The 23,996-nt window shown below is 40.4% G+C and overlaps 1 protein-coding gene across 1 annotated transcript in view; it reads left to right on the top strand.

Moving 5' to 3' along the window:
• Positions 1–23,250, top strand: part of PRRG1 (proline rich and Gla domain 1) — a 31,684-nt gene extending 8,434 nt beyond the window's left edge. The window contains exons 4-6 of the mRNA XM_058045585.1: positions 8,588–8,637; positions 12,795–12,955; positions 19,556–23,250. Of these exons, the coding sequence (XP_057901568.1) occupies positions 8,588–8,637; positions 12,795–12,955; positions 19,556–20,050 (706 nt within the window). The 3' untranslated portion in view covers positions 20,051–23,250. The remainder of the gene's footprint in view (positions 1–8,587; positions 8,638–12,794; positions 12,956–19,555) is intronic.
• Positions 23,251–23,996: the final 746 nt, after the last annotated feature.

The raw sequence follows: 23,996 nt of genomic DNA on the forward strand, positions 1-23,996 counted from the left end.
ACATTCTGAGATCTAGAATCTTTCTGGGGTTTCTTAAAAGCTACTTGAAAAATACTGGTAGTTTAGGGGTAGTCTGATTTTTAAAAGTAGCTGTTGCTGCTTGCCTTTCACAATATTGTAATAATGCCAAGAAAAACTTCAGTGAGTTCAAGTGTATGGAATTATCAGGTATCTCTTTTTCTGTGGAAAGAACAGACTTGAATATTGGATACAGATTAATAGAGTTGGAGGCTGAATCTTGTACAGCCAGTTTGTGTGATTGGAAAATCTGTGAAGGTATTGTTGGTGACATTGGGTCATGGTCTTGCTTTATAAGCTGTGTTGGGGAAGGAAGTGTCTGCAAGAGTTTCAGAGCAGGATAAGTGGTGCATTGTTAGCTTTGATCTTGTGACCTTTCTGAGCAGACGACACTGTACCTGTAATGAAATGACATTTTTGTCAATGGACTGTGCCCAGACTGTTCCTTGGCCCTTCTCTCACACCTCTAGAGAGGTATAATCTAAAATAAAGGTAGCACTCTTCACTTTTTTTCCCTTCCCTACCTAACCCACATATGCTTTTAAAAGGCAGAAAGCACTGTTGTACTCCACCTTCTACTTACTCTGAATGCTTTGATGTGCTCATTTGGGAGGCCAGAGGCAATGAAAAAGAGAGATTGTAGGTAGTGAGTAGGACCTCTAAAGAGCACATGCCTTCTGTCAACTCAGTTTCTGGTTGTGTCATGGTGTTATGTGCTGATATTTACTCCTCTGGTCCTAATCCAGTTTTAAACCACTTTGGAGAGGAACTGGATGGAGTTACCATTTCATACTGGGCTCCTCTCCTTTCACAGCCAAGGCAGTTACCAATACAAGCTACATCTGGAGAGGTGTGTTATAGTAATCCCCAAATCTCACCCTCATTTATTGATTTCATTTTATGTTTTAATCTATTTCTACTTTTGTCCTGAGCAGCATCCTATGGCAGCAAGTGCCATGAATTATACACTCTGTGAAATTTCTGGTGCTTTGGCTGATTTACATTTGTGTCAGCTGAGGTCAGTGGGTGCCCTCCAGTTTCTCACAATGTGGAAAGCAATGGTTGACTGCAGTGTGTTACAGTTAGATCAGCTGAAGGTCTGCCTTCTCTGAACTGAGAGGTTTGTTATAGTGATGATTTATACACAAAGGATATTTTCCTTCTTTCCAAATAAACAGCAACGTGTAATTTTTCATTCATATACAATGCAGTTTTCAGCTGAAGTTTGGAGCTGCTGACTAGTCCTCAGTTTGTTGTCTGTAAAACATCATGAGATGGTCTGAACTACAAAATCAAAGCTGGCTTGTTTGTAATCTAGAGAACAGATGCAAATGTTTCATTTGTATGAAAATAAAGACAGAATAGGGAGGAAAATAAGTTAAGTGCACTTTCAAAGCTCCTAATTAAGGGAGGCTGTGAGTGAAAACATTCTGCAGTATCCTGATACATTTAATGGGGGGTTTTTTTCCTCAAAAAGTGCTAGCAGGTCCATTGATTATTTTATCTTGCTATAAATTAAAAAAAAATACATGATAGATATTCAATAAGTAGCTGTCACTTTACTAGTACAACAAAGGATTTTATCAATGCATTATGTAACACTTCAGCCACCTTTAAATGTGTATCAAAGGGATCTTGTACTTTGTCTGGCTTATTATGTATTGACTTTGTGTGTTACTTTATTATTTTAGCAGCTGGTAACATTTTGGAGAGGAAGTTTTTGAAAGTATCAGTAATGGTGATCATAAACTGTTAATTTTGTAATCTGTAATTGTGAGTTTCCACTCTTTAGAGGGGTGTGGGAAAAATGTGCTTTTTTTGTTTGGGGAGGTGGGGGCTGGCTAGGTTGTCTCACAGTTCCTGCATTAGCTCTCTCTCTGTGTCTCTTTCTTCTGAGAAGCTACTCCAGTGTTTCAGGTGTTTAGCCTTAGACTGGGCCCTGTGGTGTGCTGTGTATTAGCAGGATATAATTTCTGCTTCAAGAACATAACTTGTGAAGACAAAAGACAGGCCCACAGACTGCTTCAGAAATCTCTTTGACTGTGTGACATTTTTTTTTATTTTTGAGGTGTTTTGTTGCTTCATTTGTTTTTTATTTTGACAGAGAGCCTCACATTACCTTTGTTTTTGTCAGCTTATTTATCAGAGTAATTTTCTAGCCTCACAGAAAGTTTTTCCCAAACATTCACTATCACCACATAGCAACCTTTGCCTCTTTACTGAGAAATCATTTTTATAGAGGTTCCCTCCTCCACTACTTACTGCTGTGAGTGTGGTCACACAGTGCACCTTGGGTGTATCTGCAGTAGCACTTTGGCTCAGATTAGGATTCTTCCAATTGTCACTGCTTGCTGTGCTTTGGTTTGCACTGCAGGAAGGTTTCAGACTGAGATATTTTTGAATGAAGGCAAACCAGAAGATAAACTCCAAGAGCTGCAGTCCCACTGCCAGACAGTGCTCAGCTCATGAAGGCAAATTAGAGCTACCCCAGAGTAGAATTGTTGATTTATGGAAGTGTTGGGTTCTCAGCAGCAGCTGTTCAGCTCCTCAGGTGCTCTCCTGGTGCTCTGCATTCCTGGCTAATGGGAGTGTAGTCAGCATAGAGACCATTATTATGCACTTAGAGGTTATTATTCATGGCCACTGAAATTGCTTCAGATAAAGAGTCCAGCTATTCAGGCCTGAGTTAGAATAGATGATACCCAAGTGGTTGACAGGTGAGATTTGTCAGCTGGCACCCAAACACTAATTAGGGCAGGGAGCACTAGATCCAGAGTCAAGCTGTGTTCCTGTCTGTTATCTTTTCACCTTTCCCACTATTAATCTGACTTCCCCTCCATTCCCTAAGGTGCTTATTCCTGTTACCCAGCTGCTTCCCCAAATCACAGTGTTCTGACATCTCACATGTGCTGGCAGGGCTCTTTCCTTGTTCTCATCTCTTTAACCTGCTTGAGTTGTCCCCCTGCCAAGGGCTGTGGGGCTGTGCCTGGTGCTGGACACGGTGTTTGCTTCCTGCTGGCAAAACAGATTGTGGTTTCCAGCTGCCAAAGGCACCGTGACTGCTGAGGGAACTGCTGCCATTGGGAAACCCATCTTCACTTCACTGAGAGCATTAATGGGTTTTCTCTGTTCTTCTTGGTCATTGATTTTCATGGAGGATGTGTGGGAGCAGGAAGAAATCTCAGTATCAGATTTAGTTAAAAGGTACTGGCAGAGGAACAGAATGTGGAATAGGTAAGTGGCACAGCATCAGTTTTGTGTCCAAACAAAATCAGGAGAAAAACACAACCTACTGTGGAAGCTTTGCTTAATTGTTCATCATTCTCACTTGAAAAAGGAGAGGAATTGGTTGTTGTTATATCAGCATTTCAATGGATTATTAAGTTAAATGCTCTAAATTTGAATTCCCAAGGCATAGGAGATTGTATAACCTAAAGCAATGTCTTCTGACAGTGGCTTACAGAAGAGTGAGGTGTCTGAAATTCTACTCTACAGGCTGCTGGGAAAGGCATGGTCTCTTGAGGATGGGTGGAATTCTGGTTTCCACACAGATGGTTATGTAAGGGCTCAGTTATGCCTCCCAGGAACTGCCCCACATGGTCCCCAGGAGTTTTAAAACAATGCAATCCACCAAAATTCTGCGAAGAGTTTTGTTACTTCTCCTGCCAAATATCCTGCTTGCCAAGATGTATCAGGACAATGTTCTTGTTTGGTTTTTAAAGAGAAGGGAAGGAAGGGATAGCTTAGCTTATAGCAATTCTCCCTTTGAACTCCTGGAACTATGCAGAAAATAACCAGCCAGAGTATTGCCACAGCTTGAACAGAACAAAAAGCACTGAGTGAAGAAGGGGTGATGAAGATGAGGCAGAGGCTCAGCCTCAGTCCCTGCAGTCCTGAGGAGGTTCCTTCTCCCTGCTCTCAGGGTGCTGTTGTGCCCTGTGCCTGCTCCTTCTGTGAGTAATGATGTTTCACTGGGTTGAGGTGCAGTGGCAGTCTGCTAAGTACAGGTTCCTCTTGGTCATCTGCTCTGTGGTTTTGGGTGCTTAAATTAATGATGGTGTTTTGTAATGCTGTGATCAAATTGCATATACAAAGCAGAAGGTTTTTAGATCTGTTTTACTCTTGTCCCATGGAGTCTGAGGTAGGATAAATCTTTTGCATCCTCACCTGACAGAGTAGTTTCCAAAGTGTTTCCTCCCTCTCCATTCCCACTGAATTCCCTGGAAAATCTTGCTTTTGCAAGCAAACTGAACTTAATAAATAAGGCTTCTCCCATATCCTATGGAATTCCTGTTCAGAGAAAAATCAATCTATTTTTCCAGCATTTGAATCTGTGTAAATTCTTTGGTATGCTTTTCCTGGGGAGAAAGCTCTTTGGAAGAAGATAACTGTAAATGAAATTGTACTCTTTCCAAGCATGGAAAGGACGTGGTGCCAGTGGAATTTTTAGGTAGGCACATGATACATTCTGTACAAATGGCTGTTGGATAATTAAATAGCTACACAGGAAGTCAAATTGATAATGTTTTAATATTTCTTCTAAACAAACCTCCCCCAGGGTGTTCCAGGTGTTGCATTGCAGCTAGTTTGGGACTGAGGAGTAGAACAGGAGTGTTTAATTTTAGACTCAATGTCTACTGATCTTTTAGTTAACAGTGTCCCTGGAATCGACCTGCTTTCATAAAAAGCACCAGAAGAACCTAAATATTGATAACTTTAGGAATGTATGTAGCTCTTGGGCTTCATGAATTGTACAGATTATAAAACTAAAGTTAACAGCTGTGCCACTTGCCAGAGTTCTGTTGCAGAATGGAAAAAAAGCCCCTTCCCCTTCCCTACCTGGATGCTGTCATGCACATCCCCCCCAACTGGGAGAGGAGCAGGGGGCCTTGCTGTATTTTCAGTCCTTTTTAACACAGCAGGAGAGAAACTAGATGAGAGAAAATACTGCAGCTGCTTTACATTACCTTACTTTCCCTTCTCCTCCTCCTCCCTTCCCTTAAGGACTGGCTTTGTTCTGGATGTTCTGTGTCCTGGGAGCACATGACAGTGAGGGAGAGCAGTGCAGCAGCTTTGTGTGCCCTCAGCCTCATCCCCTGCCCTTTCATGGTACGTGCTGCACACGAGCTGCCATTGAGCTTGGAGTCAGGAAATGTACTCAGGAGAGGTGTGTGCCTGCCAGCCAAAGATGGTTATCCTAATAAATGCAACAAAATCCTGCAGAAGCACTGTCTTAAGACAGCAGCTTTTAATGCTGAAATTAGTTACCTTCCCAGTTTGAGAGATTGTCACTGCTAGAATATGATTACCACCTTTGGAATTAGGTATACAAGTATTCTATGCTTTATGCTTATAAATAGTGTATGCAAGATTTGGGTACTTGCAGAATTGAGAAAAAGAGTATTTAGGTTATAAATGTATAGCTTGGTTTGTTATTTCAGTACTAATTCCTTTCATGCAGGATGTTTCTCCTTGGTGAGAGGCTGCAGTGTGTTGGTGGTGAGCAGGGCACTGCTGGTAAATAGCAGGGGAGGTGTTGCTGTGTCTCCTGGGCTCTCACACAGGCTCTAGAATTCAGTGTTTCCCACTGAGTCATTACAATTCCCACTAGAAGTGTGTGCTGCATTGTTTTTGGTTTTGTTTTTTAAGCATTCTACAAGCAGGCAGGAAAGGTCATGTGTGGTTGGATCAGCTGCCATTAACTCAGAATTGGACACTCAGCATGGGTGTAGGGCTGTACAGCTGTGCACTGTGTTGTCACACATCTAAGGTGAGATAGAACCTTATAGAAGAGGGATTCATGAAACAACAAATTTTGGTGTTTCAGTAAGGTTTGTGAAGACTTAAAAGCAGGAAGCTTAGTAAGGAGTTGGACAGAGGAATAAATGAGTCAGTAGCAAGTCAGGATGCTCCTGTGGTGTGACCAGCCCTCTTCTGCTTTATTAGCTGGCTTTTGATGGTAAAAAAGGGTTTGTACTTGTCTTTGTTCAATCCTCTCTTCCAAGACACCTTTGAACTATTTAGTTAGTTTGAACCAAGAGTGTCAGAGTAGAGGACTAAAGTGTAATTAAACTCCTTCCCTTTAGGGGAGGAAACTGTTAATAGAGGGTAAAGTTGTGATTTGTGGGAGCTTGGAAATGAAGAAGTTTGAGAGGAAAGTCAGGAGAGGGAAAACACGTTTGTTGGAGAATGGGCAGAATTAATGCCAGGGAGCTCTGAATGTTTGCAACTGCTGTAAAAATCTCATGTGGATTGATGAAGGGAGGTTTCTGCACTACAGCCACTGACTGAAAAGCTGTATTTGATATTTCCTGGAGAAGGGCATGTTTCCTTCTGTAATGAAGGAGGTAAAGTGAAACATAATTTGTGTTCAGCAATCACTTCAGCAACTCTTTATTTTGTCACTAGCCCCTAATAAAATTTTCACTGAAGAAATTAAAATATATTCTACCTCCTCTGTTTTCCTTTTTCTTCTCCCTGTGTTCTCCCATTTCCCCAACCTGTGAGTCAGTGTTCTGGTGCTCATTCCCAGAGAACATGACATGCCAAGTACCAAGTGCCAAGGCAGAGGCAGTGACTTGCACTGCTCCTGGTGGAAAACATCCCAGAGCAGGGGGGAGGCACCAAGTCCCCTTTTTCCCAACACAGTTCCAAGCAGGCAGAGCCATCAGAGGGGTTGGGACTCATGGGTGTGGATGCTTGTGTTCTGTCTTGGTTTTTTTATTTTATTTTAAATGCTGTAGAAATCCACACTCAAGTTTTGTTAAAAGGGTGAAACATTAAAGACTAACTGAAATTTATTGCAAAGAAATGACCCCATTTAGGAGGGGAAGCAGAGGAAATGTATGTTTAATTCCCTGCATTGCTGCCACTTGACAGAGCAAGGGAGAACTCCTGGTTTCTGCCTCTTCTGTTGATGTGTGTTTATCTGAGGGGCTGATGCTAAACCAGCTGACTGAAACTGTTGGGTAATAAATGGCAAAAGAAAATAATAACGTAAGGGGTGAGGAAAATAGTTAGACCACTAGCCAAATCTTTCATGACCTGTTTGTTTTAATAAGTTTAGCAGTTTCTTCATCACAGATATTTGGGTTGTGACTATGTGACTAATCATTAAATGACACTAATTTTATTTTTATTCAAGAAGCAAAAAGCAAAGGTCATTTGTGTTGGTATAGAGTAGAATGCTGAGAAAAATTCTGGGTATTAAAAGATTTTATATACATTCTGAAAAAAAAAAATTAAGCCCTGTGCTTCTGTCAACCTACAATACTTAGTAACAACAAGCTATACGCTATGGTGGTGAGATTTCAGAGTGCCTTATTCTTATTCAGAGTGCTCTTTATTCACATTTATTTCCCTTTACAGAGGTTTGATGAACTTCCTTTAAAATCAGTTTGCCCCTTCATCTGTTATCATGTAGAGCCACTCCTGCAGTTTGTTAGCAGGCTGGGATGTCTTCATGGAGCACCACTGACCTCAGCATGCAAGTACTGCAGTCTGCTCTTGCAGGAGGAGTTGCAGTGTTGGGCAGGCCAGGCTGGGAACATCAATTTTCCCTCTTTGTTTATTACAACAGCCATGGCCAACCTTTTTTACAGAAAGGTTTGCTTATGAGGCTTTGGATTTATGGAAAGTGAGGACATTTGGGTGCTGTGGTGTGTTGATGTGTAACCTGGCCTCTGAAGGCTGGTGCTAACCCTTAGGAGTAGGTAACTTATGAATAAAAACACCTTTAACCTCATGGTGTTCTACTAACTTGGTTAGGCAGTTGCACCTTTCTCTTACTTTGCTGAAAGCTTTTATTTGCCTGACTTTTCCCATGCCAAAAGAGACTCCAAGGAGCTGCACAGCTCTTGCTTCCTCCAGATGCACTTCTTATTGGCTCTCTGCCTGCGGGTTGCAGTGAGCTTCAGGCACTTTCTCAACTGAGAGCATCTCCTGTCTGTTCTCTTTCCAAGTTACAAAGTACATGTAGGTTCTTGCAGGGCAGGTTGGGATCCTCTCAATGTGGTGCAATTCCTCTGCCAAATCACAATCTTGTTCTGCCCTTGAACTTTAGGCAGGCATCCTGTTTTAATCAGTTCCCGACTCTGAATGAATTTCCATATGTTCACTCTGATTTCCAAAATCTGATCTATAGACTAAAGATAATGAGTTGACTTGATGATCTCTGCAGAGTGAATTTAAGTCTTAGTCAAGGCATAAGAAATTACACTGGAGAATGTAATGCCTTTAAAGTTCAGTTAGGCAAAACAGGTTGCATTTTGTTTGAAATTATACACACCCTCCTATTTCATATTAACATTTTTGATATTCTGAATTTGAAAAGCCTTGAAAACTGTTAAAGCATTCCCCATTTCACAGGTTATCTTTTCCTTGGATAGTATTCCTATACTACTGGAACCAGCCTGCCTGCAGTACTGGTACAACTCAAAAGAGGGGTTCATTTTCATCATGGAGTTTTGAATTCTGATGTATTCATACCAGTATTTGGGAATCAAGAGAAACTTGTCCAAGCTGATTGTAATTTGCAAACTCATCAGGATATTTGCTCTTTTGTTTACAGACTTGATATTTGCAAGTTCCCGGCCTTGACAGCAATCACCATGGATAGTGGTAAGTTTGACCTACTGATGAGTGTACATTCTCCATTATTTCCTGTTCAGTAGACAGTAACACACCCCAACACTGTCTTCATAATCCCAGTCTCTTTGCACAAAAGATGCCCTCTGGCATTGAACTGGCTTTGATATTACAGATGATGCAGAACTTTGCCCACACTGAGCTGGAGTCATGCAACTGTTCTGACAGAGAAATTATTTGCAGATCATAAAAATCATCACAGCCTTATTGTTGCCCTTTGAAAGCTGGTTGCAGAATGAAGACCACAGAGCTGAATTTCCAGCCTGGAGTACTTTAGTTTTAACTGGTTTTAAGCTTGTCTCTGTAACTCCTGATTCTCAGAGCAGAAGTCACTTTTTAAACTTTGTAAGTAAAAGCACAAATTCAAACCAAATGGATTTGTTAGGGTGACCTACAGAAAGATTTAATAGCAGCAGCAGCTTCAAATTCAGAACTAAAATGTTTGTTTTTACTGTTTAGTGGTGATTTTAATCTGCTTAAATGGGTAAGGAGTCAAAAGAGGAAGCTCAATCCTAGTCTCAGTGGAGCTGGTTTTGGTGTCCAGGCTGCTCTGGGCTTTGCCTCAGCAGCACTTCAGTGTCTCAGAATGCTTTTCCCACTCTGCTGCTCCCTGTTCCCTCTGTCACTACAGACCTAAAGCTTTTTTCCTTTCCCTGTGGCAGCTTCAGCTGGCAGGCTGCAAAATATTTATCCTCTTGTGTCTGTGCCTGGCTCCAGTTCTGACTGAATTTCACCTTGGTAGAGTATCCATTCACTACCAGGATAGCAGGCAGCCTTTCCAGAGGGGGTGTAATAAATTGATCTGACTGTATTGCTCTCTTCAATAATAATAGGTGAAACTAAGTCTCTGGAAGCTTTCTGATACATAAAAACTTGGTAAAAGCCACTTATTGCAGTTACATACAGAGCACAAGCATGTCTGAAGAAATTATGTATTCAAATGCATTAAATTTGGTAGTTGTATAATGTCATCTATATCCTACAAAAATTGGGGAAGTAGAAGAGACTTTGGATGATTTGTGTCTTTTATATATATAATGCCAAAATAATGATTTTGACTTCTTTTTTATCTTTTTTTTTTGCTAGTTAATCTCCCTAACAAAGTGAAAAAGTGACTTATCTTGCTTCGTTTCTTTATTCTTACACATGCAACTGTTCCCTGATTGTGTTGAGCTCCACAGTAACAGCTGCAGTGAATTCAGCTGTGGCTTAGCTAGGTGGGCACCCAGCCCAAGTGGGCTTTTTGCACCTCCTATCCTACTGTAGCTGAGTACCTGCATGGTTGTGGTCCTGGAATACTAAGAAGTCAGAATGGGTTCTGCATGCAGTTCCATTATCTTTTTTTATAAGGTTCATCAGGCAGTGCCTGATTCTCATTAAATCCCTCTATTTCAATTGCAGGTTTTTATTTCCTTGATACATTTGTATTGACTTCTCAACAGGATTTGAAGTCACTAGGATTATGCAAAGCATTAAAAATTTCACATCCAAACAAACAAGTTAATTTACTTCATTTTTATTTCCACCCTTGCAGGGTCAAAAGGCATTCCAGGTCTAGACTAGCCAGAGATTTTTATTTATCAGATACATTCATGATTAAGATGGGATGCAGTTTATTTTCATCAGCAGGCTGTTTTTGTCTCTGTAGTATGTACATTTTGTGTACTGTATTGAGAGAGAAGACAGACCTTCTGAGTATGAGTTGTTAAATAAAAACTTTAAAGGTTTAGATAGTCAAATATTGTTCATTCTTGAAATGAATTAGTATTTTGCTGTTCTTCATCAATGCATTTCAGAAATGTATGATGATTTCCCATTGGAAAACTTCAGTATTACCTAAAAACTCATATCAATATATATCAAATGCAATATTTCTTAATATACCAGATTTTAAACCTTTATTCTCTTTGGAAATTGTGAAGTGCATGCAGAAACAATTATTTGTATCTCATTTGTGAGAGCCAGAATCTGTAAATCAGGGTATTTTCAGCTACCTGCATTCTCCTGTGTTTCTTTTCCTTCTGCATCCGATACAAAACTGTCATCACTTCTCTCATTGCTCTTTTTAGGGATGGGTTCCAGCCATGAAATTAAATTCCCTACATTTTATCTGCTGGAGGAAGGGAAACTTAATTTATAGTGCATTATCTACTCTTCAGTGCCTCTACACATGAACACTCTTAGGAGAATCTGGCCTGACACTTGTTCCCTTCAGGAATGCCCACAGGGAGCTGGGGGAAGCAGGAGAAGCCCTTGCAGTCCATCCCCAGGCATGGCTGTGTGCATTCCTCATATGGATGAATTGTTCAGCTCATCACCTTGAGGTGATCACTGAGGCATGAGGCTGAGAGAAACCAAATTATTCAGGCCTAGAGGGAAGTGAGGGGAATTGTGTGGAAAGTGGAAAAAAGCCATCTCTTACTCTTTCCTTTTTGAAGAGCTTTCTGAATATTGGTTTCTATGTTACTTAGTCAATGAATTGCACAATAGGAGATGTCCATGTGCTCACCTGTGGTGCTGAGAAAAACCAAATTTGCAGTAGGTGCAGTTGCAGGGCTGGATGCACTGAAGCCCTGGCATCCCCATGAGCAGGGTAATTTGTGTGATGCATGCATGTATGTAATGTGTTCAGCTGCAAGCATAGGATCAGTGCTGTTTTGGAATTCAATCTTCACATCTTCATATAATCCTTTGCAAAAGGAAGATCACTGTCTCATTATTTGTAACCACATTGTGACTGACTGACCCTGGCTGGATGCCAGGTGCCCCCAGAGCTGTTCTGTCACCCCCTCCACCATGGGCTGCACCTTGGGCTCCAGGGGAATCTCAGCTCTGGCACCTGGAGCTCCTCCTCCCCTTCCTTCTCCACTGGCACAGGGTAATTTTCTGGCAGCTTCTCACAGGAGCCACCCCTGCAGCCTGGCCATGGAGATCCATTACAGTACTATACCACAGACATCAAACAAGTTGAGATTAGTTATGCCTAATTATGCTAATCTGTGCTGGCAAATACCACCACTTGTTTCTAAAGCAAAAACACAGTTTCCTTGCTGCCCACCCTTTATAACATTAAAAATCAGATGATTAAGGGAAAAAAAAACCCTTCAGACTAACTGCAAATGAAGCAATGCACAAATGCTTGTGTAGCCAAGAAAGTGCTACAAATGCATTAGTGTGGCAGTGCATTGAATCATTATCCCCTCTTGCTGGCACTCAGAGCCCAAGAACAGTGTAGCACTGACCTGATGTTCCTGACCTGACCTGGAGTACCTGGAGAATTCCTGCATCATGCACTGCAGATGTACCTCCTGGGGAATTCAGGCTGATGGATTCCAAAGTGTTGCCAGTTACTGCATATGTAAAAATCCTTGGTCAGAGAGTTTGATGGAAAGGAACATCCGAAGAAAAGAGATTGCTTCCAGCTTTCCTCCTTGGACAGCAGACTAAGGGAAGCAAATAAAGAATACCTGTGTCAGAACATGGGTTGCCTTTTAGGGTTGTTTTGGTTGATTCTTTAAATAAGGTGAGGTTTTCTATATGATTCAGAAAAATAGAGGCTACTTCCCCTCACACCCTCAGAAGAGCTCCCATTTACTGGTTGAGAGTTCTGGAGTGAAGGGAGCAAGTCTGCTTCAAAGTTGCTTAAGAAAACTTAGACTTAAACATTGATAAATGCAGCTGTCTGGTGTTTGTGACTCTGAGTAATAGTCATAAATATTTATATCAAAACCTTCAGAGCATTCTGGCTGTGATGCCCCCAGGCAGCAGCAAACATCATTTGGGATGTTGACAAGCAGGATTTGTTTGTTCAGTGTCAGTCTGACTGAGCATGTGTCTGTGTCTTCCAAGGACTCTTCTTGGGCACCAGCTTCAGTCTTGTTTCACCACCCATGACTGTGATGCTGAATTGAGGTCTGTGCATTTATGACATTTTGAAATGACTACTGAAATTGCAGGCCCAACTACTTACCACAGTGAGCAAAACCAGGAAAGGCCTTTTATCATATCAAATAAAGGGGAAGGCTTTGAAAAAACTTTTCAAAGTTGTATTTTCTTGGAGCAATTCTAGTGTGAGGTTTTGGGTGTCTATTTTAGAAGTGACCTTTGTTGACTCTCCTCTTCTTATTCAGTGTTCTTAACAGAGGACAAAGCCAACTCTGTGTTGAAAAGATACCCAAGAGCCAACACGTTTCTGGAAGAAATAAAGCAAGGTGATATAGAACATGAATGCAGAGAAGAAATCTGCAGCTATGAAGAAGCAAGAGAAGCATTTGAAAATGAGGAAAAAACGGTATGTTTTGCTGTGTATGTAAGGGTGGGGTGTATTTACACTAAACTTCTGGATGTGCTGAGTGCTTGTGTTTTCCAGCATTGCATTAGATTTGGTTTTTGCACAGGGAAATTGTACTGGCAAGGGCAGTGGTTTAGGGGCCAGAGTGGCACAGGGAACCTTGCAGATTTCTTCTGAAATTTACACAGGTGACACATTCCTCTCTTAAGTGGCTGAGCTCTACATCAAAAAGTCTATTAAGGCATACTGGACATGTTAAGTTCTTGGCATTTTTTGTTGGTGTTGGTGTGTATCTCACACATAGCTGGGGAAATGGGTAAGGCTGGCATGAGAATTTTCTGATTTATTAAAATTAAGTTGTAGGACGTGTGGTTTCCCTTCAAAGCTGCTTCTTTCTGAAGCTCTGAAGTGCCTGCACACATGTGTTTTTACCTCCCAAACTTGACTTGGCATGACTATTCCTAATGATAGCTCATTGTGTAATTAAAAATAATGTGTACAGTGAGACAACTTGTATAAAATTCTAACACAATATCACTGCTGCTTTTTGTTCAGTCACTAGAGAAAACATAACCTAAACATGTTGTCTCTCAGCTTCTTTCTCCCATTCAGGAACATTTTTTGCTATGGCAATTAGCATTTCCCTTGCAGAGGTATTTGGGAAGTAGTTAAATAGAAATAATTGCATTTATTTTCTGCCACAAGTGTTGAAGGAGCTTTCAATAAGATCCTAACCTTTTATCCATTTCCACTAGTGTATCCTTTTTCCCTGGCTGCTCTGTTCTGCTATGGGGAGTTGCTAATGTGCAGTGGTGCCTGACCAGCCTCACTGGGATTTATTTATTTATTTGTCCCCCAGCACTATCCATCCACACAGCCACTTAGTAATGCTTAACATCTGTGTCCCAGGGGAAGGGAATGGATGCAGTGCACTGGGAACATGATCTAGTGTATGCAGAGAAGCACAGGATCAAAGCTTTCATAGTATAGATAGACTGGAATTCAAATGGGGGCTGTAGCTTATTTATCTCATGATAACTTTTTGTCTAATCTCTTTTCTTTTTAATCTTGTCCCCTTGCTTCTTTGTTTTTCTGCAGTCTTGTGGGCAGCTCTGCAACATGCAGATTTGTAATATTAAAAGAATATCAAGCAGTTCCCTCAAGTTATTTTTGGTGCATGAGTTTTTAATTAGCATTGTGTATGTCAAGTGTGCATACATGCCATTCAGTATTTTCAAGACAGGATTTTGACAGATTCCAAATTACTATTTTAAGTTAGTTATAAAGAGAAAACTATTATGTTGGGCTAGAGACAACAGGGAAGAATTTGCAGGACTTTGTGGGTAAAATAGAATATGAAATTATTTGTTGACAAATGTAATGCATGTGGAGGAATTGGGGACATTCATTATAATACATGATTGGCTCTGAACAGAATTCAGGAACGAGATCTGGATTTCAATCTATGAAGACTTCAATTTAATGCTGAGCAGTTAAACAAAGCCAAAACAAAGAACCCCAAGTTCTAAGAATCTGAAATAAAGGAACAGGGATCAAAATAAAGAGCTTACCCACATCTTGAGTGTGTACGACTCTTATCTCCCTATCTCTTTAAAAGTAAATTAGTACCTGAGGAAGGACCAGAGAAGGTGACAATTGATCAAAGATATGGAAAGACTTGTATAACAACAATAGATGATAAAATAATTGAATCAGGGGATATGTGATGATGTCTGTGAGATGAAGGCTGAGCTGAGGTCAGTCACTTGCCTTCCTTCTGACAGCAGAGCTGAGAGGGCCTCAAAGGAAACTGGGAAGGTTCAAAGTAAATAGAAGTCTCTCCTCACCAGTGCTAATGGAGCTGTGGACTGCCTTGCCACAGGATGTCTCAGGTCCTAAAAGCTTGTACAGGTTCAGAGAACAGTGATGTAAATGAAGGGAAGTTAAATCGGTCTGGAACCATTAATTAAAAGGAATCAACTTTGCCTAATGGAAGTTCTTAAGGTACAAATATGTGAAATGTGGGAGAGTATCTCCCAACAGCAGCAGCACAGCAGCCTGCCTGTGTTTGAACTCTTTCAGCAGTCTCTAATGATTACTGTCAGAAGTTAACAGATAAGGTGAGCCCTAGGTGTGACCTTGTAAAGCTGTTTATTGTGGTGCTTATAGCCTGCAGGCAGTGCTGCATGTGGTCACTGGTCAGGTGTCAGAGGTTGTTGGGAGGTTGAAAATTTATTCAGCGGTTACTGTGCTACATAGCTGAGTGGGATTGTAGCACTGATATTAATTTAATTTCCATTAACTCATTTATAAAAATTAAACTGCATGAAGATTTTAAAAGCTGGAAGTCACAGATTTTCATTCCTGTTGCAAATTTCCAGTGAATTTTAAATATTGCAGAAAATTGCCAAGTTCTCTTTGTTGCTTTATTCAAGCAAAACAAACCAGCTACTGCTAAAAATCTTAGTAAGCAGCTTAAAACTTGTCAACACCAGACCTAAAATTATATGATCAAGTAAGACTTTCAGTGTTGCTCTGTGTGTAATTATGGATGCTGGATAAACTCTCATGTGAGAAGATGTGAATCTTTTCCTGCTACTTGGAAGTGGGGGCAGACCAGAAGGGAAGAGTGTGGCAGGTGCCCTCACTTCCCCTCACTGCTCTGCTCTCTCCTTCTGCCTGGGGAATACCAAGCAGTCTTCTAACTTGTTATCAGTCCACCTTAAAAACAAGTCAGGCAGTTGACAAAGAATCATTTGAGGATGACAATGCTGCCAGCTGCAGTAAAGGCCTCTCCTGAAATTCTCAAGAGAGTGAGTCTTGACTTCCTTGTGGATCCCTAATTTGATTCAGCATTCAGGTCCAGCTGATACTGAGTCTGTTCTGGGAAGTATTACAAATGAAAGGGAAACAGAATTCTGGAAAAATTTGCTGTTACTGCCTTTGGGATGCCTTTGAGAATTCCTTTTCATTATTTCAAACTGGATTTGCTAAAGCACTAAGGTACATTCAGAAAAATAGTTCTTGGCAGGAATATATGTTAGATGTTTTCTAAGTATTTTCCATTGCAGTTATCTGATTCTGTGGCCTGCTTAAGTTTTTCAGCCTTATAAGGCTTTTACACCTGGTATTCCCAGTTGTACAGCACTCAGGGAGGGATAAATGATTACTGAAGTGCCCTTTTCATTAATCACAAGTCAGTAATTTTGTCAAGCAGAAAGTCCTTTCTGTTGTTAGTTAAAGAGACCCACAGTTGTGGGAGGGACGTTTGTGCTGGGAGTTTTCCAGCTTATAAATTACTCTTTAACTTTCTGTATGAATTTTACAGATACTTTGTAAATTTTCAGTCTTCCCCACTTGGTCTTTTTGAAGCAGTAGTTCTTTTACAGACAGCAGTTTGTACAAATCCTCACACTGTTGAGGTTGTCTGTGGACCAGAAGTCTTGTCCTCCTCCTGCACCACCCCTTTACTCTGCAGTGTAGCTGTGGGTGGCAGAGCAGAGGGAGAGCTTGGCACCTGTGCAGCTCAGACCTGAGGGATGCATTTCCTGCACTTCTGTCACTTGTGGCAGTCTGGGGCTGAAAGTCTTTGTGCTTCTCTTGGAGAGCTGACTGGCAAAAATGCAAGCTGGGAACCCAGGATCTAGTATGCTAACATGGTTATTCCTTGTGGGGTTTTGTGGAGTTTCTTGGTTGTTTTTAGGGGGTTTTTTGTTTGATTTTTGGGTTTTGTTTTTTTTTGTTTGTTTGGTTGTTGTTGTTGTTGTTTTCTTTTCCCATGAAGAACATTTAAATATTTTTTTTTTAATGACTCAAGGAGTGTTTCTTTTTTTGGTGTTTTCCACCTGTGTGCAGAACTGTATTCCTCTGTCTATGTAAGACAGTGTTAGACCTAAAGTAATTTCTGACCAGGGAGTGGGGAGTGTCTCAACTGTCTTGAGTTTTCTTTGCCCTGGATGTAAATGAAAAAGGACATTAAGCTACTTTAATCCTTAAGGCAGTTTACACCCTTTTAGCTCTGCATGCTTTTGTCTGGTCACATCACCAAGTCAGACATCCCCAAAGCATCACACCCTGTTCTGCTCTAAGTGCCTGCCACTCTGGGGAGACAGAACAAATTTTCTGCTGCTTTGCTGAGTAGCAGTGCCAAGGAGAGATGATGCTTCAGCTTTCTGAAGATACAAAGACATTTTCTACAGCACATAGATCTGACCTAGAAGTAATGTGGAAACAATATTCAAAGACCAGCCACTCCAGTCACTATTCAGTACTCTTCTAGTGGAAAAGGTGCATTTCCTCTGCAGTCTGCAACACATAATAGATTGTTAGGGGAGAAATGTAATTTCTTCTTTTTCATCAAAATTACCTTTCTCCTCCAAAGAGTCTTTAAAATGACATATCCTTGCACTGTATATGTAATGACTTCCAGTAAATCTTTGGTCTTAAAAACAAACATTTTACAATTTTATTTCTTTGCTGCCATTGAGGCCACAGAACAGTGATGTGGGAAGTTTGGTCCCAGTACATACAGCAGGATTTCATAATTCTAATTAATAATTTTCTGGGTTTTTTTTAGTTAACAATATATTTTATTTTATTACTTTATTACACTAAGTAATCTAGTTATCTGTATTCTCACCAGATGCAAAAGTAATAGGTATTCTTAATTGCCTGGTGGTCTGGTGGAGAGAGGGTGAGGTGTTTGGTTCTGCCAGGTTTTACCATGCAGAGATCCCAAAAGCTTTCAGTTGTGCAGCTGATGGCATTTTTCAGTGTTAGTTCCCCCCAAAATACATTTTCCTAAACTCAGAACTGTTGGTTTGGGGTACACTGTGGAACACGTGTCAAGGAGGGTCCTTGTAGAGAAGAATTTAGAGTCCATCTTTCCAGTCTGTCTTGCTTTGTTTGAAGCCAGTGCCACCTGACACAGCTTGGATGATTTGGACCTGAGTTCACATCAAAGAGGGGCATTGTGACAATCTGCTTGTGGTGTCAAGCCTTAAAATTTAGGGAAAATGCCTGATCCTGGATTGGTGTAGGAGTTGAAAGTGTTTCAGTTTTTGAATTTGCACATAGACATAAGAACATCTGAATTTATCTTTGGAAAGGAAAATTTACAGGAGAGTCGATTGTTTCATGTACATGGCATTAATCTAAACCTGAGTAAATCCCGACCCAGAAGTGTTGATAGTGTTTGCTTTGTCCATGTGTCCTGGTGCTGCCTTTGCACAGGGAAAGTTTGACCTCCATGCCAGAGGGATTGTGCTGCTTCTGGACTCAGGCTGCCTCTGGGATGGCATTTTCTGTTTAATGCTCATCATGTGCCATCAGGCCTGAGCTAAATAAAACGATGAATCTGATTTGTCTGTGCACAAAGTCAGTCTGCAACCTAAATACATCATTTGTTAGCAACTGAGCAATTGCAATTTCATTTCTACCTGGTGACTATTTTATAAATAGTTGCATGAAATGTGTGCTGTCATTTAAAATTAATGTGATGCTGGCGGGAGGGTGAGAGGGTCAAGTCTGCATTTTTAAAGAAAACCTGAGTTCAGAGATTCTGGCATGGACTGGGGAGGTGTCATTAATTATAGATTTTTGGGGTTTGGGTTTTTAATTATACTAAAGTATACTAAAATGTTCTAAATTATGATTATAAAACTCAGTGGAAGTGTTTCATAGTAGGAGAGACATTACAGCTGAGGATGGCTACTCTTTTGAGGCAGGGTATGCTTTTCTTTTGTGCTGTTCCTTCACAGTATTCACTGCAGAAGGAATTGGATGGTAACAAAATATCTGTGCTCCCATTTGCTTATATTAATATAGCAAAGAGGACTTTCAAGTATTGGTGTCCCCCTTCATCTTTGTTTTTGCTTGTTCATATTTTCACTTTATGTTTCATTTATCTGTAGCTTTGTTGTCAAGGTTTCTAGAATGTAATAACCTGTGTGATAGTCTCACAGTTATGGGCTATTTTTAACTGTAAACAGAGGATCTGGATCAACTCAAACTAAGCTGACAGTGATTTCTGTATGAGCCAGAGGGTGGGGCATGTCTAAATTATGGTAAGACAGTGCAGCATAGTTGTCCTTAGCCAGAATGGTCTGTCACTGTGAGCTGGTGTTTCTGTGTCAAATTGTACTAGTGTATTATTTCCATTTTAAAACAAACAAACCCTAAACTTGTGCCTTGAGTGGTGACAGATTCTGATCCACCAGATGGCTGATGTGCATGCTGATTAGGCAGGGGCTTTTGAGATATGTTTTTCTTAGTTTGTTTTGTGGTTTGGTTTTTTCCTTTTCTGACTCTATTATCACTTAGTCCTGCCTCTGCTGCATGTTTGTAAACATTGAGTGCAGATATAAGAATGTTAAAAGTGGTGAGGAGTTTTTTACAAAACCAAATCCCTTTTGTTTCACTAAGCACATAAGAAGAAAAATTGAAAGTTTGTGTGTGCTTATCCGTGCCAGCTCTTATTTTAATCATCAATATTTGAAATACCTTTGTTTTTGTCCTCATTCTTTAAAACAACTTGCTTACATCGCTTGTTTTTTATTAACTGTGTTATAGTTTCTGACATGTTGTGTCTTGCCCTTCTAGAAAGAGTTCTGGAAAGTCTACAAAAACGGACTCCAGGGAGACAGTAACACAGGACATAGCTGGTATTCATTTTACCTCGCGTTTCCATTAATCGTTGGCCTGTTCGTTATCCTCATTGTGATGTTTGTCATCTGGAGATGCCTGTTCAGGAAGAAGCTGCGGCGGCAGTCGGTGTACCGGGGAGCGCCCGCGGCGCTGGGCGAGCCCCGCCCGCCGCCGCTCAGCGCCGTGCATTCCCCGCAGGAGGAGGCGTTCGAGGCCGCCGGGCTCTCCCCTGGGGCGCTCAGCTATTCGGATGCACGGTCAGACTCAATATCCACCAGGCTCTCCAACTGCGATCCCCCTCCTTCCTATGAGGAAGCCACTGGGGAGGTCAGCGTGGGAAGGATTGAAACGGAGCAGCATTTAGATCCGCCCCCGCAGTACGAAGACATTGTGAACTCCAGTTCAGCCAGTGCCATTGCACTGACCCCCATTGTCACCAGTACTAAGTAAAACAAGAAGAATGCCACGGACCTTTTAAAAATCATTAATCATTTTGTAGCACTTTATCTTGGCTTATTATGCATTTCTGTAATTTAACGGACTTGTATACAATGAATTTCACTTTTTTTAGGTTCACTCGATCTTTGGGTTTGGGATTTTTTTTCCTCCTATCAAATGTCTTAAAAGATAAGGAATCTGTATTGAGAGTGTAGTGCAGATACAGATGTGGTGCTCTGTCATACTTCTCAAAAGTACCTCTGTTTTGAAGGACGTCACTTGTTTTATTCCAAACACTGTCCACATTCCCCGCAAAATTTGTGGGATCTCCCTCCCCTTTCTTAATGCAGACTGTCAGAATTCCCTGCAGTAGGGAATCCTTAAGCAACATTTTAATAGTTATTTACACTAGAGGGGACTGATTTTGCAGTATTGCCTCTTGTCTGGTTTGTTCCTTTTTCTCACCTTGATTTTTGTTGCATGCTGCAGCCTCTCCTGGCCCTCAGGAGGCTGGGAGCCTTTGTGTTCAAACCAGGATCTCTTGTGGAGAATGCTGGTGTAAGAGCAATAATTCCAGAGTCCTAGCAGGAGAGGTGTGTTCTAAAGCTTTTGCTATTACAGCTCAAAATTCTGTAAATGCTTAGAAGCTGACAATTCAAGACACTAATTGGTGAATTTAATGGTGTAAGTTTTTGTCTGTGTTCTGCCTTTCCTGTTTTCCTACCTGGTTTTACTGTTGTATTCTAGAGGTGAGAAGTGTGCATATGTTAACTTCAGAACTTGAAAGTTCATGCAACAGTAATAGTGAAGTATTCAAGAGTGGATAAAATCCTGATCATGGACTTCCTTCTGTGATTTTCACTGGGACCAGGATGTAATCTGTAAGCACATACACCCAAAGGCATTGCTTTCCTTTTTAAAGGGAGAAAAAATAAAGAAATTCACTGTCTGTGACTTCCTTTTCCCCCCAAATATGAAAACCTTCCTCAAGGTTTTGCCAGCTATAAACCCTTTCCTCAAGTTCTGATACTCCCTTGCCTACTGACATGTACCTTGTGTACACCTTGTGAATTCTTTGCAGAGAATATAAATATCTTTTTTCAACAACAAACAAATGCTTATCCATTCCATCAAGGAATTCTAAGAACATGCAGGCATAACCCCAAGCATTAGTGTGGAGTGACTTTTTGAGGCTGAAGAGATGGATGCAAGTTACATACAGGCTTGTACAGAATTTCATCCACTTGGTTTAGGTGGTACAAATTCTAGTGTGGTGATTCTTCTTTTACAGGTTGATTTAAAAGTTAATTGCTCAGTTTAATTTCTGAGAATTGAGTTTCAGTTTTCTTTCTTCCCACACCAAGTAGCATGGCATTATCTTAGTACTCTTCTGTGTTCTACTAATCAATTAACACCAACTGAAATGTGTTGAGCCCTAAATTATGTTATGTTGGCTTTCTTACAACAGAAACCCAAACTGTCTTGTTTCAAACACCCCAGATGAAATGCCAGTGCCATCTGTTTGAAATTGCTCTCAATGTCCCTCTCATGGGGGCTTGGCCCAACTATTCCCTAAGGATTTTTGTGAAGGAGACAGGAAGGAAAGAGATGGTTATAGATGGGTGTGTAAATGTTCACTTTGATAAGAATATGATCTAACCTGTTGACAAGTGCAGTCAGGAGTTGTCACTTTTGGCAAAGAGTAGTTTGCCTTTGTTCCTGCTGGGGATCTACACCTGCTAAGACAAGTTATATTAGAGATGAACTCCTGGCCAAACTCCTGACTCCATTGTCAAAACTATAATTTGTGTTTATATTCATTATATATAATACATATATTAAGATGAGTAGATAATACAGTATATTTTGGACACTTGTAGTAAAAATTGCCTGGGTTTTGTTTGTGGACTGTCAGACCTTTTCTTTTGAAGTGGTTTTAGCTCTTGTGAATCTTGAATTGCCACTTGTGGAAGTTAAAGCTCCTTTCAAAGCGAGCAAGAGTTAATAAATGAACTGCTTTAGGCAGACTCAGCAGAACAAAGTGCCTCACCCAGCATGCAGGAACCACCTCAGGAAGAGCTGGTGCTTCAGTGTCTGTGCCATATTGGCACCTCCTGTGCCTGCCAGCACAGATGGGAGTTTTAGCAGTAACTTCCTTGCCAGGATATAGGACTTCCCTGGAGGAAATGCATGGACATCACCCCTGTTGCATTAGGTTGTTCAGCAGCTGTGCTCATCCCTGAACATGGGCAGTCTGCTTTAGTAGCTTAGAGATGAGCTGGATCTTCCCTCCTCTCTGTGTTTACTCTGTATTCCACTGCCACTCTTGAAGGGTTGGTTTGTGGCTCCTAAGTTGAGTATGTTACTTTATCCTGTTTCTGTGTCCTGTAGATTCTTTTATGTGCAATCCAAAATTGATGCTTGCCATTCCAAAAAAATGCCACAACCAAAAACTTAGTGATCTATGAGTTGAATTAATTGGACAATGCCTTTTCCATGAGTACATGAGTATGAAAGCCATTGTGGGCTATGATTTTATGTCTTGGTGAATAAATTTAATATTTAAACAAAACCTGTGTGGGGCAGTTGTGCAAATGCATTTCCTCTAAAACATGAACAGTTCTCTCTATGTTGGAATAGCGTCAGCTCACAAATTGTTTGTTCTGTTTTGTGAAATGTGGGAAAATAGCTTAGTTTTGTGGTTGGCTTTTCTAACCTGATTGAAAAATAAAATTTTATTTGTACTGGGGTTTTTTACAGCTTTTTTTTCTTTTTGTTTTACCTATCCTGTAATTGCATTGTCATGCAATAAATATAAATTTATAGTTGTACCTCTCTAAGGTTTTGCAGCTCTGAATGCAGTGCTGTCTTGACTGATGACATGAATAGTGAGGATATTGCCTTTCCCACTTCTGAATGTAACATTGAATTTCACCTTGTATTGGGACTGAAATGATTTAGCTACTAAACTAACTTAAAGGTGGCACTGTTTTAAGAAATTATGGAAATTAATGATTTGCTTAGATGATATTAACATAAGTGAAGGGTGTTCTCTCTTCACTGGATGTAAATAACCTCTGATTACAGTATTGTATATTTTAAAGGGGTTTGGTTTACATTAAATTATCCTATTTAAGCATTTTTGCCTATGTTTATAGAAAATTTTTTGTAACATTTGTTTTTCAATATGCTAAATAAAAATTTTTAAGATGCCTCTAATGTTTCAAAATATCAATTTTACACAACTACAGTGAGTATTAACTTTGTATGTTTAAGTGATCTTTTAATTTCCATTGTTCTATGGACAATCAGTTTCATGAATTAATTTTTTTATGATATAAAATACAGTTGTAATTTTGTATTATTTCCTATTTAAAAAAAAAAAAAAAAGCATTTAACACTGAGATGAGCTCATTTGCTTAGAGTCTGGTGTTAATAACAGCAAGGTTGTGCTTCAATCCCTGTATGAGCTGTTCACTTAAGAGTTAGACTTGATGATCCTTCTTGGTCCCTTCCAACTCAGAATATTCTGTGATTTGTTGTAGCCATAGCTAAATAACTCACAGGCTGAGGGAAAGGAAACTAGCAAAAAATGTTGAAGTTCAAAGTTCCCTTCAGCCCCTTGAAAGTGGTTACAACATGTCATGTCAGCTCTAGGAATAATGAATTAACAGGAAACAAAACCAAACCCAGCCCTGTGTAATGATCCCTGCTGGAAACTGAAGGTCTCCATTCCAGGCAATGGGGTATTTTCAGGGTCCCCTGTGGCAGGAAGGAAATAATGAATCTGACTCCATGTTCTTAGAAGGCTAATTTATTATTTTATGTTACTATATTATATTAAAGAATACTATACTAAAACTATACTAAAGGATATAGAAAGGATACTTACAGAAGGCTTAACAAGATATTAATGAAAAACCCGTGACTCTCTCCAGAGCCCTGACACAGCCTGACT

Source organism: Melospiza georgiana, chromosome 2, assembly GCF_028018845.1.
Source record: "Melospiza georgiana isolate bMelGeo1 chromosome 2, bMelGeo1.pri, whole genome shotgun sequence".
NCBI classification, from domain to species: domain Eukaryota; kingdom Metazoa; phylum Chordata; class Aves; order Passeriformes; family Passerellidae; genus Melospiza; species Melospiza georgiana.